This window comes from Borostomias antarcticus (assembly GCF_949987555.1).
Source record: "Borostomias antarcticus genome assembly, chromosome: 6".
Lineage (NCBI taxonomy): Eukaryota > Metazoa > Chordata > Actinopteri > Stomiiformes > Stomiidae > Borostomias > Borostomias antarcticus.
This window is the reverse complement of record NC_140239.1, coordinates 22,714,077-22,728,972: the sequence shown is the minus strand read 5'-3', so window position 1 is coordinate 22,728,972 and position 14,896 is coordinate 22,714,077. Positions and strand designations below refer to the sequence as shown.

The 14,896-nt window shown below is 47.9% G+C and overlaps 1 protein-coding gene across 1 annotated transcript in view; it reads right to left on the bottom strand.

Annotated features, from left to right (window-relative positions):
• The window catches only part of mboat2b (membrane bound O-acyltransferase domain containing 2b), a 28,816-nt gene that overhangs the window by 4,044 nt on the left and 9,876 nt on the right, over positions 1–14,896 (bottom strand). Inside the window, exons 2-7 of the mRNA XM_084439285.1 lie at positions 9,442–9,587; positions 8,154–8,231; positions 4,633–4,728; positions 4,116–4,171; positions 2,714–2,768; positions 1,949–2,132 (exon numbers count right to left, since the gene is read on the bottom strand). Coding sequence (XP_084295411.1) covers positions 1,949–2,132; positions 2,714–2,768; positions 4,116–4,171; positions 4,633–4,728; positions 8,154–8,231; positions 9,442–9,587 — 615 coding nt within the window. The remainder of the gene's footprint in view (positions 1–1,948; positions 2,133–2,713; positions 2,769–4,115; positions 4,172–4,632; positions 4,729–8,153; positions 8,232–9,441; positions 9,588–14,896) is intronic.

The following is a 14,896-nucleotide window of genomic DNA, read 5'->3' as shown; positions in this document are numbered from 1 at the left end:
AGGTTATTCCAAACATCTTGGAGAACTAACCACGGATCTTCTGTGGATGTAGGCTGCCTCAAATCCTTCTTTCTCTTCATGTAATCCCAGACAGACTCTGTGATGTTGAGATCAGGGCTCTGTGGGGGCCATACCATCACTTCCAGGACTCTTCTGAAGCTGAAGATAGTTCTTAATGACATTGGCTGTATGTTTGGGGTCGTTGGCCTGCTGCAGAATAATTTTGGGGCCAATCAGACGCCTCCCTGATGGTATTGCATGATGGATATGTATCTGCCTGGGCGCTAGCGGAGATTTGTGCGCCCCTAGTGCCTCGGCGCCCTAGGCAATTGCCTTGTATGCCAAGTTCATGCGCCGCCCCTGCCTGTATTTCTCAGCATTGAGGACACCATTAATCCGGACCAAATCCTCAACTCTAATTGCAGAAATGCAGGCCCACCCTTGCATGGAACCTCCACTATGATTCACTGTTGCTACAGCCACATATTTCAAATTTGGATTCCTCAGTCCAGAAGACCCTGGAGCTATTTTTCTGCACCCCAGTTCCTATGTTTTCATGCGTAGTTGAGTCGCTTGGCCTTGTTTCCACGTCAGAGGTATGGCTTTTTGGCTGCAATTCTTCCACGAAGACCACCTCTGGCCAGACTTCTCCGTACAATAGATGGGTGTACTTGGGCCCCACTGGTTTCTGCCAGTTTTGAGCTGATGGCACTGCTGGACATCTTCCGATTTTGAAGGGAAGTAGGCATGATGTGTCTTTCATCTGCTGCATTAAGTTTCCTTGGCTGACCACTGCGTCTACGGTCCTCAACATTGTCCGTGTCTTTGTGCTTCTTTAAAAGAGCTTGGACAGCACATCTTGAAACCCCAGTCTGCTTTGAAATCTTTGCCTGGGAGAGACCGTGCTGATGCAGTATTAACTTGTGTCTTGTTGTGGGTTTGTCTGTCCCTCGCCCAGTTTTAAGCATCCTACACAGCTGCTTCTGTTTCAGTTAATGGCTGTGTTTCAACCTACATATGAAATTATCATTAGTACCTGTTGGTATAATTGGTTAATCATACACCTGACTATAGTCCTACAAAACCACTGACTTTGTGCAAGTGTACCTATAAGAATTGAAGCTGGTTTGAAGGCAAAGGGTAGTCACACCAAATATTGATTAGATTTAGATTTTTCTTCTGTTCGCTCATTTTGCATTTTGTAAATCGAGAAAAATAAACAATTACAAATTATATTCTTGAAAGCATTCTTACTTTAGAGCATTTCTTCACACCTGTCTAAAACCTTTGCTCAGTACTGTATACTGAGAGTGTATTGCAACCCTGGTGTTCTCACATATTTTTCTCCATTTCCTAATTGTTTGTCAAATGACAACTTGTAAGTTTTTTTTTACATGCCATTCCCTTCAATCTTAAATCATATTCACACTCATTACTGCAGTTCTGTCTCCATAAAGTCTCACATCTGGCATGTTTCACTGAGAGCTTCATGAGGCGGACAAATCAGATAAAATCTAAATGTATTTATATAGCGCATTTCATACACAGAGGCAGTGTATGAAAGAACGGACAGTCCTGTGTTTATTCTCTGAGTAGTGAATGATGAGGAACAAATACTGTATTCTACCACAGCAGTGCATTCATTTCACAGACAATAGCAGCCTTGAAAGACGTGGGATTAATCATTTGGTCACGTTCCAAAACTTGTATTTCTTCGTCAGAGACGATTGAGGTGGATTCTTCAAAGTTTTACTTTTGCATCAATGTGCTTAATACAAGAATACAAAGACACGGTATATCACATACTAGTGGAGTACCAATCAATTTAAAGGAATTAGTCAAAAGTCAAGCATGCCAAAAGTTACACCAAAGTTACGTTGAAGGGTTTTACTTTAAACCTCACATTGTTTAGCAAATCAATATGATGCTTTATGGAGGCGTGTCTTACATTTGGAGAGGGGTCGCTCGGTTTGTGCCTCCTGTTGGCCTTCCCATTGGTCTCCTTGTCCCTATGGCGACAGGGTGTGCCCTCAATAAAGGCAATGTAGTCGTTATAGGAACAGGTGGGGCCCGCCAGGATGCCCATGAAGTTACAGTTGTAGCTGAAGTACTCCAGCAGACTGGGCATGCGCCTGCCAGGGTGGCAGAGAGAGAGAGAGAGAGAGAGGAAGGGGGTCAGCACACAGTCGGAAGAGCGACATTACTACTAGTCTGACTCAACGGATGGAGGTTTTGGGAATAAGCCTCGTCATTCGTTTATTACTGCCCAATCGGTGGCAAAGGAATTTAATCTGATTGGGCGGCAGGGCGTGCCCTGCCCATATATCAGATTCAATTAAGACTATGTGAAACAACAACAACTTAGCAACTGCTCTGCCGAAGACAACTGATTGGTTTACAGAAATACAGTGTATTTCCCCCCATCCCCGAATGGTAATGAGTCCAGCCAGACCTTTCTCCAGCACTGGCACAGCGTGTATGGAGTTAGGTCTGGCAATGCAAGACTACAGTACCAACGGAGTACTGCACAGACTCGTTGACTCAGTAGAAATGGCTACATTGAGTCTTTTGATATAAAAACATGACTCCTCGGACAAGTTCTATATGAGAATAGATAAATATAAAATTGGTCTGTCTACAGTAGAAAGCATCTGACAGCAGAACAGGTTATTTCTTGCTGAACCGCAACTCAAAACATTCCTGGAAAACATACCTTATAGCCAAAAACTTCTGGCCTGGAGTCAGCTGATCCTCTTTGCGAGCCATTCCTGTTTGGAGAAAAGAAAAGTGTAAACATACTGTATGGATAAGAGAGACCTAGTCTGAGCTTGAGTTGATATTAATGCAGTAGGACTGTGTCCAGGCATGCTACATCTGTGGGTGAGTGTGTGTGTGTGTGTATTCAAGCATCAAAGGGTAAAAATGGAAACGTGTCTTGGCTTCCACGGTTCATGAATATACACCCAGGTTAGTCAGCGACCTGATGTCTCTCACTCTGCCCGTGAAGGTGGACTCAGACAATCTTTAGAGAATGCATGAGCTATATTACCCAGGGGGGTATTGCAGAAAGCGGGTTTAGTGAAAACTGTGAGTTTGCTAACCTTGAGATTGAATTGAATTGAATCTCAGGGTTAGTAAACTCACTTTCACTTCTGCCCGCTGTCTCATGGACCCGTCTCGTCTCCTGCCTTGTGGCGGTTTTGTCTTTTCGCGCTCTCCCTCCGCATGAAGCGACTGGAGGAACAGTCTGAAAAACTCTGTGTTGTTTACTGGAGCCATTATACTGATAACAAGATTAGCCAGCTAATCAGCTCGCATTACAGTTAATGCCTGATGGAGCAAGGGCCAACAGAAACACTACATCCACACACACTCGCCTACAGCTGGTACTAGAACTGCAGCAGAGTAACCCTTACACCACAATACACGGAACACATCCAGAACACTACACCGGGCTTAAAAAGTGGGACTTCATTAATTTTACATGAGGTTCAAACCCATGAAATGGCACACATTTACACCATCAGTAGGCGTTCATGGGAGGGGAGAGGTCTGCGTTAATGTGCCAGTCTAATGTGGGAGAATGTGGGAGAGAGAGAGAGAGAGAGAATCAGAGAGAGAGAGAAAAGAGAGAGGAGGGACAGAGAGGGGCACTGGGGACCCGAGAAGGTGAAGACCTGCAGCCGGGAGTCAGGAGCCATGGATGACAGGGCTCATCCCTCATCCTCCACAGGCAGTCAGCCACTCTGATTTCATCTGCTTCATCATCAATCTTCCATTTCTTTAATTTGTTCCAGTGGCCTTTTGGCAGTCGCCTCTCCATGCACACCTGCGTTCCCAGCGCTGAGTTCGCCCAAACCCGGCTAGGCGTCTTAAATCTGTGTCTACGGATATTATTAAGACTTTTCCACATTTTTCTTTACTTACTGTACCACCTTTTTTAGATAGTATGCTTATAAGAGCACGAAACTGAAATTGGAATCTTCTTTTGAAATTGAGTTTCAGTTACAGTAGCTCCCCAGATACTGTGGATGCATTTTTCTTTTGATTTGATATAAAAGGAGAAGTACACAACTCACATTATTCAGACACAATTCTTTTGAGAGGGAACTTACCATCGTGAATTTCAAATGCCAGACTGGTGATTTTCTGTGTTATAACCATCATAGGCCTGTGAGAGTGAAAGGAAGTAAAGAACGAGTAAAGAGAGTTTCAGAGAAGAGAGGAGAGAGAAGAGGGGTTCTGAGAGGGAGGTTTCATCACAGGCAACACAGAAGCAGCAAAGCTAAATCAGTCAGAAACACTCAACACCCAATCACTCAAAAACAGAGTGAGAAAGAAAGAATGGCAGAAAGAGCGAACGAAAGAAAGAGTCAGAGCAAGTACAAAATATGCGTGCAAAATAAGATAGGATATTGTTTTTTTATCTTATTTTGCACTCGTATTTTGTACTTGCTTTTTGCACTGTCCTGTCTTTCCACTGTCTCGTCTCGTCCCTGCACCCTGTCCAATGTTGTCCCCATGTTATGTACCATGCCCGAAAAGGACTTCCTAGTATGTTGAAAAACTACAATGGCAATAAATGTATTGATTCAGACTCAGAAAGAGAGTGAGAGAGAGGCAGACTCTTACCCTGTGAAGTCGGCTGAGTACATGCCATAGTCAAACACATAAACACGCGTGATCTGGCAGAAACTGAGATACCCCAGGGCCACCACCAGGCAGTATCTGAAGGGACAGAAAAACACAGTAACAATATTTTCTCATTCCCTCAAAGTACAGTTGCTGTAAGTAAGTGTGTACACTATGTGGCATGGCAGCTCATTTGCCTGCCTTTTCATTAATCACAGACTAAAACAGGAAATTATATGTACAGTAGCTGTGATTATTTCCATGACGATCTGAGGTGGATAGAAGCTACACAGTGCTGGTACTGAACCAGCCAACCCATAAACATGGGTGATGAAGCCCACCACTGGCCTGCTCATAGAGGGGGGATACACATAGAGAGGGGATACACACACACACACGCACACACACAAGTCAAGTCAAATGTATTCATAAAGCACATTTAAAAAACAACTCACGCTGACCAACAAACCAGAGCAGGCAGCACAATCACAAAAAAGACAAAAAAACAAAAAACACCCACATACTGTAAGCATCAATACACACAGCACATAGGTACAAAATGACAAAACACAGACATAGACACATAGAAAACCACATCACACACCCACTCTCACACCACATACACACACACACACACAAATGCACACAAAAGACACTCCCTATGTAATAATACTGTGTCTGCAGTCTGGAAATGAAAGAAATGTTATTGGTTATGCTTGTCTATTCCATCTGTATCCTCCAGTGCGGTCTGCTCTCTCCGTGATACAGCCTCTTGTGGAGGACTCCTTGATCTGTGCTGCTGGTTATGCATGCCTAACCCCACGGGCTGAGATTCTCAGAACCAGCTTGACATTCTTTGTTGTGAGGCAGCCTGCTGATGGGTGTGATGATCAGTGGGAGAAAGGAGCTGAGCGCCCCACAGCGAGGCCCTGGTCAGCCTGAGGCCGCAGCCCGAGGCTCAGCCTCTCTCATGCAGAGGGACACGCACGCCGACCACGCTGGAGGTCACTCCCATTCAGATACACAAAGCACGCCAGCGGTTACGTATGCGAGCCGAGCCAGAAAGTGACGATTACCGCATATGTCAAAGTATGTATTGGTATTGTATTGTTTGTAAGATTGTATTAATATCTCTGACTGGAACTGTACTTTCTCTCTCTCTGTGCACGTAAAATAAATAAGGGATAATGAAGTTCTCTTTTTGATTATTAGAGAAGATTGGATTCATCTCAGGATTGGATGATTCATTTCTTCCCACAACCCTCCTCTCCATCGTCCTTCAACTGATTAAATAAATACATGTTTAACAATGCCAGGCCGGTTATGAAGAGGGCTGGATTTCTTTGTGATATTTCTTTTGAGGTAAGAAAACAGAGAGAGAGAGAGAGAGAGAGACACACACACACACACAGACAGAGAGACAGAGAGAGAACGAGAGAGTGAGTGAGTGAGAGACACAGAGACAGAGAGAGAGAACAAGAGAGAGAGAGAAAGACGTCTCCATGGAGACAGGGCTGTTGAGAGGCGGTATCCTAGCAGTACTGTAGGTTCAGCTTGCGTCTCAGCCGGTACACACCTGCTTTCTCATTATTGAGCAGCGCAGGGGCTCTGTGTTCGCTAGCTTAGCGCTTGGCTTTAGCGCCGAGCACGTCCTTGGCACGTATCGCTCTCCACTCTCCTCTCTCGGTTCCTCTCCATTCCTGTCCCCCCTCGCTGTTCGAGCCCACAGTGGAGACACAGTTGCTCTGCTACACCTAGTCAGCCTGCCGTCACGTAGAAGCCAGTTATAGCTCTGCCTGTCTCTGTACAGCACAGCCTGTATGTGTGTGTGTGTGTGTGTGTGTGTGTTGTGTGTGTGTGCACGCAAGCCTATGATTGTCAGGGGAGGTGTGTGTCTTCACACCCTTCGCTGATGACGCATGCACCGCTGTAGACTATAAGGGGAAGGAGAGATGGGGGGGGGGGGGGCTGTGAACATACCTAACCTCCCCTGGGCTGCTTGACCACGCAGCCGCACGCACGCACGCACGCACGCACGCACGCACGCACACACACACACACACACACACGTATCTCCTCTCCTTGCTGACAGAGCAAACCAGAGATAATCAAAGAGTCAAAAAAAAAAGTACATATATACATCAATACCAGAGGCGTACGTGCTTTGGTTTAGAGATCAATCCCATTTCAGGAGGGAACTAAGGGAGTGGAAATAAGCTTTGTGTTGTCCTGCCTTCGTTTTGGCAGATGGCCGAGAGGAGAGTGGTGAGTCATGCAGTCTTACAACACAACTGTGGAGAGGAGGGTAAAAACAGGAAGAGACATGAAACGCAGCCCTGTTCAACCTTCCCTGTTCAACCTCCTTTCGAACTGAGGATCAGTGGCATCTACTCGGGAGACTAACTCGTTCCTGCATGGCCTCCAGATGGTGCCTCAGCCTCCAGTCTGCTAGCCCACACAGAGATGACCCCGGCTGGGCTTAGCAGAGAGGGTCACAGTCGGGCTGGAGCTGGAGGCCTTCGTGCCGACTAGCTGCTGCCTGGCGATTCTCAGGGCCAAGCGAAACAGACGCGGGAGAGCCGGAAAAGGGAAGAGAAAAAAAAAGAAGAAACGATTGGAAGATTTTATGACGACAATGATGAGAATGAGACGCAGGGATGGCCACCACCGGCAGGCAACAGGAAGGAAATACTCCCCCTCGCCCAATCATCGTTATCTCCGGGTCGGCTCATGGCGGAGCCTGGCCATTCAGAAAGACAGGAGTGGACCCCGTCGCTACCGCCGAGCCCTTCGGCATGGACGGCTCTGTTTAGTATTCCAGGTCGTCCGGTGCTAAGCTGCTCAGCGCGGCGCGCCGGCGCCACAGATAATGGCGGAACACGCGCCAGGCCGCTCCTCCGCGCGTAGCAGAGCCCGTATGATTAATCACACTTTTAGTGCTCCAATTACTTTATTACATTCCGGGGGAAGCAGAGGCAATTTGTTCGGGTGACCCGGCCGTGTGCGGAGGGGATATAAATATGAGAAATAAAGCAGGCTGCGGCCTAGAGGTCTCCCACAGTGATGTCTGAGAGAGGGCTGATGGGAAAATGGCGCGCTGCAGAATTGCCGGCGTGAAGCGGGAAGCAGGGGGCTAATGTGTGATGCTCCCTCTCTCTCTCTCTCTCTCTCTCCCCTCTCTCTTTCTCTGGCCCGGCAACCGAGGAGAGACTAATGGAGGTACGCTGGTTGTGAGGCTAGAGGAGCTGCTCTTTACTTCTCTCTTGATTTACGCTCTCCCCTCGGGGCTTTTTAACGTTATTGGTCCGGCAGCGGTCGCTGGAGGGGGTCCAGCAGGACGTCCGCGGTCAGTCTTCTGCGCATCGCTCGGACACCTCGGCTTTCTGGAACACACCTCGTATTACGCTCACTTGCTAAGCTGCCCGCGCAGCTTGGGGAGTGACTGTATGTGCAGCAGCTCGTGCATACGATTATACAGAACACATACAGTCCAGTACACACACACACACACACACACTTACTTGTGCATATGTTCCACTCCAGTCAGGATCATGATGCCGTAGGTGAGTCCACTCTGGACCAGGAAGTGGAGTGCGTACCTATAAGACAAGCGGCGGGTGGGGGGGGTTTGTAATCAGTTGTCAGTAAATGCAATCACAGAAGGGTCAATCCCACATTGACCTTTAACGACCAGCCTGCCCTGTGGCTGAGATGAAGGTCTCTCTCTATCCTGCCTCAAATGACTCCTCTTTCTCCACCATCCCCCCACCCCCTGCCTCAGTAAAAGTGCCAGTTTATAGTCTCTTCAGTGTGTGTGTGTGTGTGTGCGTGCATGTATCGTATTCATTGATGGCCAATGTGCGCAGTCTGCCATACAGAAAGAACCCGTTGTCCCTGGCATCAACCCTGGACATGAGCTTCATTTGACACAAAACAAACAGAACACAGTGGCACAGACGCACTGCTAACGACGGTTACGGAGCGCGTGGATACACCCGGTCTAATCGGGCCTGAAGTTACAGCGGCAAGGAATGGCCCTGGCAGCTCTCCTTTACAACAGCACGATCCATAGACCTGAACGGCAATCTGCTAATGAGCAAAATATTTTTTTCAGTGCTGATAAACATTGATTGAGCCCCGAGAGATCTAGCAGAGAGTCCACCATATTGGCCTGGTGATACATGCATTGGCTCACAAATATTGGCATGTGCTCCCTCGACACCCATGAATTCAGTTAGAGGGGGGTTCAGAGGTCCCCTCCCAGTTTTGGCTACTGTCAAATAAAACCCATAAAGGTTCTAACAGTGAAGGGGACTTGAGTGTGTGTGTGTGTGTGTGTGTGTGTGTGTGTGTGTGTGTGTGTGTGTGTGTGTGTGTGTGTGTGCGCATGCATGTGTGCTTGCTTGCTAGCTTGTCCTTCGCCACTGATAGTATCAGAGCACACGGAAACACACACACGGAAACACACACACGGAAACACACACGGAAACACACACACGGAAACACACACACACACGGAAACACACACACACACACGGAAACACACACACACACACACACACACACACACACACACACACACACACACACACACACACAGAGCCTGTCCAGTTGTAGCTCGGTACACACACCAAAACGCCTCCAAACATGCAGAAACGACACAGGCCCAGCTTATGAGTAACACGGTGGCGTTAAGTGTGTGTGTGTGGGGGGGGTATCGGTATCCCACTCATTCATCGACCCGTTTTGCCCGGCGCCCGGCGGGGCATGGAACCCGAGCTCCCCGGCGGTGGTGTGGACGGGACTCACCAGCCGAAGCAGAACAGGGCAAAGTAGAAGCCCAGCAGCGTCGCCACCACATGTCGGACGAACGGGCTGGTCTTGCTGGGATGGAGATAGAGGCGGAACCAGAAGGCGGTAAGCAGGGCAAACAGCTGGCACACCACGAAGTTCACCTGGGTGGGGGGAGGGGCAGAGAAAGAGAGAGGGAGAGAGAGAGACAGAGATGGGAGAGGAAGAGAGAGAGAGAAAAAATACTGTTATTCATTCATAGGATGTGGTCTCAAATGGTGGTAGGATGTGGTCTCTTTACTGTAGAACTCAGATCTCCTCAGTTCGCCATCCAAAGATACGATAAGCAATCTCCATCTACAGAATCAAATTCAGTGGAACAGTTTGGTCTGAGTCACAGGCACGAGACAATTGCAATGGAGTCCCAGAATGCCCCTGTGACAAACAGGATGAGATATGACTCAACACCAGGGACCCAGAGGTGCTCCATTACCCAGAATACCCTGTGACCCAGATAGATCAGCCTCTCCTCAGCCTGGTCAAAACAACAATCAAAGGGCTGGTGGGGCCACGGTAACACACAGCCTGGACTGAAGGGGCACTTTTAGACTCTTTTTTAACCCTAACCCTAACAAAATGATGCAGCGCGAACCCACAGAAACACACACGCAAAAATGAGCCCAAGAGCCCTGAGATTTGAACAATGACGAATACAAACAGGGGGATCTTCCTTTCTCTCTCTCTCTCTCTCTCTCTTTCTCAGAACGGTCTCTCTCTCTCTCTGCAGCATCCCTCACCAGCCTGTCCACCCACCGCGGGGCCCGAGGGACACCGCACAAAGGAGCTGGCCCTCCTTTAAGGACATGGCGGACATCCGTCAAATGGCTCTCCTCGGAAATGGCATCACGGGCGATTCTTGGCAGCGCGTTGCGACGCCCACAGGCCCGGGCGATTGGATGTGCTGCCTAGCAGGGCTGAGAGAGGGCGGCAGTCACTCTATCCAAACCTCCACTAAAGACTAATGTAAGCCTACTGTAGCTAATGTCAAACACCACAGGCACAGATTAAAGCAAACACGAGATGCCAGTCTGGAGGGTCCAACAGCATTTTAATACCATACACTGTTTGACATAAATCATCATCTTCTCACAACTGATCAGTCCAACTCATCCCGTTGCCATAGAGAGTAATGAGAATCAAATTTTCAGATTAGGTTAATGGGGTTTAGTCAAGTGTGACTGTGAAACAGTGAGTGTTGGGAGCGATATCACGTCCGGCGTCTCAGATCAGGGAATTCGTCACGCAGGAGAAACGGGGCCCTCTTTTCTTTTTTTTTTTGCCATCCTCGACTTCCTCAGCCTCTCCTCTCTCTCTGCCTCAGACTTTCTAGTTTCTTTTTCTCTCATCTCTTTCTCTTCTGTCCCTCTGACCTGTGGGTGTGTGGGTGCGAGGTAGAGATACACATCGGCAGTCTGCATACAGGATTTGGACTGTATCACTGCCACAAAGACCCATCAATCAAACTGTACTCTCGCTGTCACGCTTCTGAGCAGAGAGAGAGAGAGAGAGAGAGAGAGAGAGAGAGAGAGAGAGGTGGTCACGTGTTATTCAACAAGGCCATTCTGTATGACACAAGCGAAAGCTGTAGCCTTCTTCAGGTCCATGCTCCATCAAGTAACTCCGGTTGAACGCTTCCTCTTGAGGTGGGTAGGTATAAACGGGTGGAAAATGTGAATAGGAGATGAGGCACTCAAACTTGCCATTCTCTCTCCTGTATGCATTGCTGACTTAAGTATTCCATTTTATTTGTCTAGTGTCTCTATAATAAAAAACCTTATGAGAACACTTTGTGTAAAATAAATGCTTTACGACCAAAAAGACAAAGCAGTTGGCAAATCCAAATCTGAAAGTAAAACTCAAATGACCCTGCATGAATTCATGCCTTGACAAGTGGCTATTCACTTACTGTATCTGTGTCTACTACAAGCTGAGCTTTGTCCTACGGTAAGTAAATACTCGTCTCTAAGCAACTGATGGATGTGGGCAAGTCTGTCGATCTGATGACTAAAATGAGGCCCAAACAACTATTTATAGAACTATGATAGTGAGAGTGGCACTCTGAAAGCCCTGCATCCATTAGATAGATTACTCCCAGCGAAAGCGCCAGTGAGTGACGTTAAGCCCGGCTTGCTTTCTCTTTCAGACTGTGAGATGAACAGCACCATGCATAACCCATGGCCCTTAACCGAACCCTTAAGTCCCATCGCTAAGCTGGTCAAATGACACAGCCAGCCGCACTCAACATCTTCATGTTAATGCATCTGATCTCTTACTCCACAAGCTGTTTTTTAGTTGATATTCCCCTCAGTTATAGTTACTTTACTGTGTATCTGGCTGGGTGTTTGTTGATAAATTGACAGGGGTGTCTGACTGGGCTACATTTGTATCAAATCATGTGTTACAACAAACTGGCTCCATGTTAAGACGACTGTGTGAGTTCTTGTAGTCAGCTTACTGAAGCATCTGTGGACAGTAGTTCAACAGAATGCAGGACCCCACCCAGGGAAACACAGAATGCCAAAACAGCTGTGTGTGTGTGTGTGTGTGTGTGTGTCCCATCCAGACCATCAGACAAGTGGAAGATCCTTTTCTATTTCCATTTCTATGGTGCTCCGGGAAGCCCCTACTTCCCTCAACCTAACACACACACGGGTGTTGAGGCCCACATGCCCCCCATCGCTACACAATAAAGGTATAAAGACTTCATATCCCAAGACTCATGCTCGAGTCATCTCAATACAGTCTTATTTATGACTGAATCAAGCTGCCAGACAGGGTATCACAGCTGACAGGTGACACATAAAACCCTGTCTCTGTCCCATCCCGTCTGTACGTAACCCAACCCTGCCCTTCGAGAGCAAAGCCCCACCACAGCCACAGTAAGCTGTCTGTTTCACGCTCGGCTCAGGGCAGAGTTACATAAACACTCGGAGTACATGCATGAGTGACTCCGCCTCACTACAACAGCCCCTGCTCCGGCTACGGGGCAGGCATGCAGGCCCGCACGGCCGACAGCCAAGCGCACCGACTCCACGCTGAAGAGCGCGCATCGTCGCTAGCTAGTAAGAGGAGAAGAAAACCAAACGGTTTACTGTACCGCGGGTCGCACAGTGTGGGAGGAGGTTGTGACATCATGCTCTGGGCATACTTTGGGCAGCTGTTGTGCATAGATGGGTGGTGCAGTGCACAGGGGAGACTAACGGGGGTCGGCGGGGTCATCGGGGTAGGAAGCTGCCGTGTTCAACAGGCCGACTCGGTTTATTCTCCGGGCGTTTTATGTAAGCAGCCATCTGCTGGCACACGGCAAGTCTGAAGTAACAAGCCAAAGCTGAGAAAAGGAGACCCGTGTAAAAACCCTGTGAACACGCATGGCAGCTTAACTGAAAATGAAGGAAACGCGCGCTAGACACGTTTCTCTCGTTAGCGGGTTTTCAATGGCCTGGCTTTGTCGATGAACAACAGCTGCATTCCCTCCTCAACTTGTAAGTGTAGTCAGCATTAGGCCAGATAATAAGAAGGTATAATAAGGTAGGCCTAAATAAGAAGTCATTCACCATATTCATATTCCTATCCTCTGCTGTAGCTGGCAAGGAGGCCACAAATGACGTCCATGTTCTGGATCCCTGCTACGCTCTCTGACAGCAGGGAGGGAGCCTTCAAAGCCGTATCTTCTCAGCTCTGTTTGGACAGCCTGTGTTTGGCGCCACACAGTCATACACAGTCACAATGCTTAGGGCTACCGTGTGAATCTCAGGTTGGGGAGGGACAACTTTAATATTCTGGCATCAGTGCTAAAGCATTCATGATTGTAATCTCCAAGATTCAGGATGCTGTATAATGGCTGCATTTCAATCCTCACTAGGCTAAGTTCTCCAGAGCGCCGTGATGCATAACAATCGGCTTGTGACAGCCTCTGCGAGCAGACTGCGCAAACACACATGCACACACATACTGTAGGCAAGTGCACACACACAGAGACCGCAAACACACTCACCCTTGCAAATAAACAACAGCCCCGGCACTCATCCATAAATGCAACATTTAATTCCATAGAGGGACTAAATTCTCCCAGGCCGAACCCTCTCCAACCACAATCTCACTTACACTTTAGTCCACACATCAAAGGGCAGAGAATTAAAAGAATACTGTAGAATTTAGTTAAATTCAAACTGATGGACCAACTGATTCATATCCTAGCTGTGTCAGTTTAAGTCCACGGTAATTGTGTCTGTGTTTGATGGGGCCGTTCACCTCATCCCAGCAAAGGTTAAACAGTGGTCACGCTATTCAAATGGGAAAATGAATGCTGGATGTGAAGAAAGGCTGACGGCAAAGAAAAGGCTGGCCTCACTGATGATAAGTCACGCTCATTGCATAAGCAAATGAAAAACCCACACATTTTAATAGTCTCATGAAAGGGAGATAGGGACTACATAATTGCATATATCTATCAGGGCCAAAGACGACCGTTGAACGATATCAGTAAGGGCTGAATCAGGCCGGGTGACATTTTTGATGACGAAACGCTTCCTCTTTCAAAATTCCAATCAGAGTGATCAATTGTTATTCCCCGACTACTTTGGCCGAGCCTGAATACCAAGTAGGTCCTCGAGAGGTCCTGGTTCCTTGGGGGCCTCTTCTCCAGTAAGTCCCTGGCCCAGGTGTCTGGAGGGCTGCGGGCTGGCCTGTCCTGGCTCGCTGACAGCCTGGTCGATCCCCGGAAGCCTTTAGAGGTTGCAGCTCTAAATAGTGGGCCTTGGCAGGGCTGTTGAGAGGACAGCTGACAGTGGTATTGTTTAACTAAGCTGATTGCCTTTCCCTTCTCTGTTCATTTCCCTGTTCTCTCCCCCTCTCTGTGTGGCTCGGTGCATACAAAGACATCAATCGAGGCTCTTGTAAGACTCTAGTCTAATGGTCAGAAAGAGATGATACAAGCAGTAGACTGGAGTGTATCTACAACAACATGAGTGTAGCGGATACTTTTCCAATGGTTTCGCATCCGATAGGCAAGTCTGGCCTAAGACATGGTACAAGGCCCTCTGTTTTGATAGATAGCATTGTCTGTTGTTAATAAGAAAGCTACACGCACACCTAAAACCCACAGCGTTCATCCATGAAGAACAGCGAGGAGACCACCGGTAGACCGGCGCACCCAAGTTCCCTTTCATGACCAATTAACTCAAACTCCATCCACTCAAGCTCTGGAAGATTGACGCATTTTCAGACGAGCAGTGAAAGGAAAGTGTGTGTGACTGAAAGTTATACACACTCGTATGTTATGGGCGGACCTACTTAGGAGAGATAGATCCTGCCCTGAATTTGTCTACCTCATTAATATCTCATCGCGGCCCACTGCTGTGCAGCACACCGCCTCTTCACCACCTCTCCAATGTGCTGCGTCCAGACACCCAAG